Source organism: Parasteatoda tepidariorum, chromosome 10 (assembly GCF_043381705.1).
Source record: "Parasteatoda tepidariorum isolate YZ-2023 chromosome 10, CAS_Ptep_4.0, whole genome shotgun sequence".
In the NCBI taxonomy this organism is placed as follows: Eukaryota; Metazoa; Arthropoda; class Arachnida; order Araneae; family Theridiidae; genus Parasteatoda; species Parasteatoda tepidariorum.
In genome coordinates, this window is record NC_092213.1 from 76,769,603 (window position 1) to 76,773,354 (window position 3,752).

The following is a 3,752-nucleotide window of genomic DNA, read 5'->3' on the forward strand; positions in this document are numbered from 1 at the left end:
AGACTGATCCAAGTTGACACCCACCCGCACACTGACCGCAACCACTGATGCTTGACTTTGGTGATCTGCTGGGAACCGTGTCTTACCGATCAGTCCACTACGGGACGAAACTGATGGAATCATTGCATCAGATAGTGAATATTTAAATGCACTATTCGAATCGTAATGGAATTATAGATTGAAATTTTTAAAATTCATACTAAAATTAACATCAATCAGGCTGGTGAAAAACGATTGTATGGATTCAGCGCAAATCGAACGCACCAAAAAGCGATTACTCAAATGCGCGATTCCAATCTCTCGTGTTGTAATGATGTATGAAAAATGTCAATGTCAGGATTTTTATAACTTAGTGGAAATCAGTAACAATATCTTCGAAAAAGTTGATTGAAAGTAATTGTGACGTCAAAAAATAACTAATCAAATGCACAATTCGAATTTTGTGTGTCGTTATAATATTGTATAAAAAATAAAAGGATTTCAAAAAACAATCTGAGAATTCAAAGCAACAATTGGCAATTTTTACAATGGTATCGGTGCAAATTGAGTGTGACAAAAAGTGATTGCTCAATTGCCCAATTCAATTTCACGCGTCGTTATGTCAGAGTTTTAAAAACCTTAAGAAAATCAATATCAATAACTGCAAAAAAAAAAAAAAGAGGTTCAGCAAAAAGAACTTGCTCTTACATTACAAGTAACTCAGCAGGCAATTTCACATTGTTTAAAATAGGTGGGATGATCCAAAAACAAGGAAGTTGGGTTTCATGCGAACTGAAACCAAGAGACATTGAACGTCGACTTTGCATGAAAATTGATTTTGCTATTTGGAAACACTTCAATGGGAAGTTCTGCCTTACCCGCCGTATTCGCCAGATCTTGCCCCTTCAGATTATCACATATTACTGTCGTTGGTATATGGTCTGTCTGAGCAGAAATTTACATCATTTGAAGAAACGAAGGAATGGGTCGATTCGTGGATATCCTCGAAAGATGAAGAGTTCGTCCGACGTGGTATCCAAATGCTCCCAGAAAGATGGGAAAAAGCAGTGAATAATAATGGAGAATATTTTGAATAAAAGATAATGTACTGTTTTTTCACAATAATCTGCTAATTTATTTAAAAGAAAACGGCGGAAACTCATTCGTACTCCCAATACTTTTTTCAAATATTAGTCTGCTGAATGATATAAAAATGTACATCTTGTATCATAAGCTTGCTCAGATATAGGAAAAATAAAAAATGTGCCTAAAAATTAAGATGGCAAGGTCGCTTTTTTAAAAATTTGATTGATAATCATTTTTCCTTCCATACTGCCTGTTCAAATGTATATTTAATAACAATATGCCTTTAAAACAAAAGTTTCGATATGAATGAAAACATTAGATAATTTTTTAAAATCTTTCTTTTATAGAAAAGTAAACAAATATACAAAATTATTAACAAGGTGACAAAGAAAATTATTTACAAATGAAGGCATGAATTAAATAACAATTTTTCGTATATGTTCATAACCAGCTTCAAGTAAAAATTTTATGCTAGGGTTGTCTGATAGTTCACTCAATTCGCCCTGCTGCAACAGCTCATCAATATCTGGCATGAAATCATGAATATCTTGACCTTAGAAGAAAAATTGAACATTATTTCACAAAAATCATAGCAAGTAATAATTTTCAATTTTAGAAAAAAAATTAGTAAATTATTTTTAAATGCAACGAAATTAAATTTAAAAAAAACCTACTCTAAGCAAATAATTAAATATTAAAAAAAGTAACCATATTTTTAAACAATGACAGGTAATAATATACATTATAATTAAGAGATAATGCAAAATCTAAAACAATTTTTTTTTAAATATCAAACATGCATAGAAAATGCAAATATATTAAACTACTTTTCAAATTAAATTGAGTAGAAAATATTCTAAATACTGATGGAAGTTGATTAAAAAAAAAAAAGACAATGGAAATACTCAAAGAATAATTTTAAGTTAATGGAAAATGTATATACTAAAATAAATGTTTTGAAATAATTAACATAGTTACATACATTTATTTTCAATTTTAAAATTAAAATGGATAAGCAATTTTTTTAAACATTAAATGTATAATTAAAATAGGTATAGGTAAAACTACTTTTCAAGTTAAAATAAGTCAGCAATGTTAAAAATACTGAAAGAAATTATATCTATTTTAAAGAAAAGAGAAAGCAATTACCAAACGAACATTTTAAAAATTGAAAACAAATAAACAATGTAAATACAAACCTTGGTCAAATGCTATTTCAATAATTTGAAAGAATACAGTTTCTTTTATGGCCTCAAGTGGATTATTAATGTCCAAACTGTCCCAACTAGAATGGGGAAAAAGTAATTTAAAAGACACACTTATTTTTCTATATCACCACAAGAAACAGATATAGGTACACCATCTTCATTAAAATTTGCATAGTTAATATGCACTACAGTATATCTTTTCCTGAGCCCCTATTTTTTTATTACGATATAGCAAATTTCTAAAATTAAAAAAAAGGAAAAAAGAAGTTAAGAAGATTACATAAAAAATTTTCTTAAGTTTTTTAAATATTCTAAAATAATTATTATTAATAATTATTTTTGTATCAATAATAATTATTATAATTAATATTAATGTTCTAAAATGTTTTACATCGTTCACATTTGCCCTAAAAGGGTGCTAGACGCGTGGCAAAATATGTATTCAAATGTTAATTTAAAAAGCATGGAATTTCAGACTTTTTCAATGAGAGACGACAATTTATCATAATCCATTGCGGAGTATTACGACACTGATAATGTTATTAAATCTGAAACAGAAGATGTTCTGGAATCTTTAAATTTGTAACTTTAAGGTAAGTTTCAAAAGTTTCCTTATTCTTAATTTTTATTTTCCAGAACATAATTTAGAGTATTGTTTCTGGTAAATTATAATAAGCCAAGAAAATATCAGGAGAGAAAATGCAAATTGAATCGCAGAATAATTCATAATATTTCATTGTTTTTAAATTCACTGAGGTTTGAAGAACAAAAAATATCTCATCTTATTACAGATTTTTGTAATATAAGTTCATTTATAAACTGGGATATCCTGTATTACTTTTGTTAAAATATCATAGGTAATATCATAGGTAGTAATTATTGCTTCCCTCACAAAATAAGCAATACTTGCTTTTGTCAGAAAATAACAAGTATTAATATTTGTCATTTTCCGACAAAAATTTGGGTGGTTGAAAAAGTCAACTTAGGCCGCCACCAGGATAAACGGTTATAGTGACTGTTTGGATTACATAAAATTCTGATTGCATGGGTGCCACTCTAAAAAAATTTCAAGATTTAACTTATTTTTTGGTTTGTTATTAAGCAGAAAATTTCTAATGATCAAAAGAACAGTGCTGCCACTGGATGAAAACAAGAAAAATAGTTGCTTTAGTTGCTTCATATATGAAAAAAAGTCTCCTAAATAGTCTCCAAGATATATAAAATAGTTGCTAACATCATATCCTCTTCCAATATAATTTTAATTATTTGTGCTGTAATAGCATGAAATTCAAATAACATGCAGTTAGATACTCATATTTTATAAAAAATGTACATTTATTTGTGGATTTGCAAACAATATATTCTTTCACACTACGCATAAAAACAGGGAGTTTTATTTTTATCTGTTACAGAACAGTTGAATTTGAAACTTGAATTTCCTTTCTCGGTTCTAATTTGCAGCTGCTTAGTTTAGATATT

General features: G+C 28.2%; 1 protein-coding gene across 1 annotated transcript in view; it reads right to left on the minus strand.

Moving 5' to 3' along the window:
* Positions 1 to 1,385: 1,385 nt before the first annotated feature.
* LOC107439003 (nuclear pore complex protein Nup133) overlaps positions 1,386 to 3,752 on the minus strand; it is a gene marked incomplete in the record, with an annotated part of 54,695 nt that continues 52,328 nt past the window's right edge. The window contains 2 exon segments of the mRNA XM_071186501.1: positions 1,386 to 1,618; positions 2,265 to 2,339. Coding sequence (XP_071042602.1) covers positions 1,482 to 1,618; positions 2,265 to 2,339 — 212 coding nt within the window.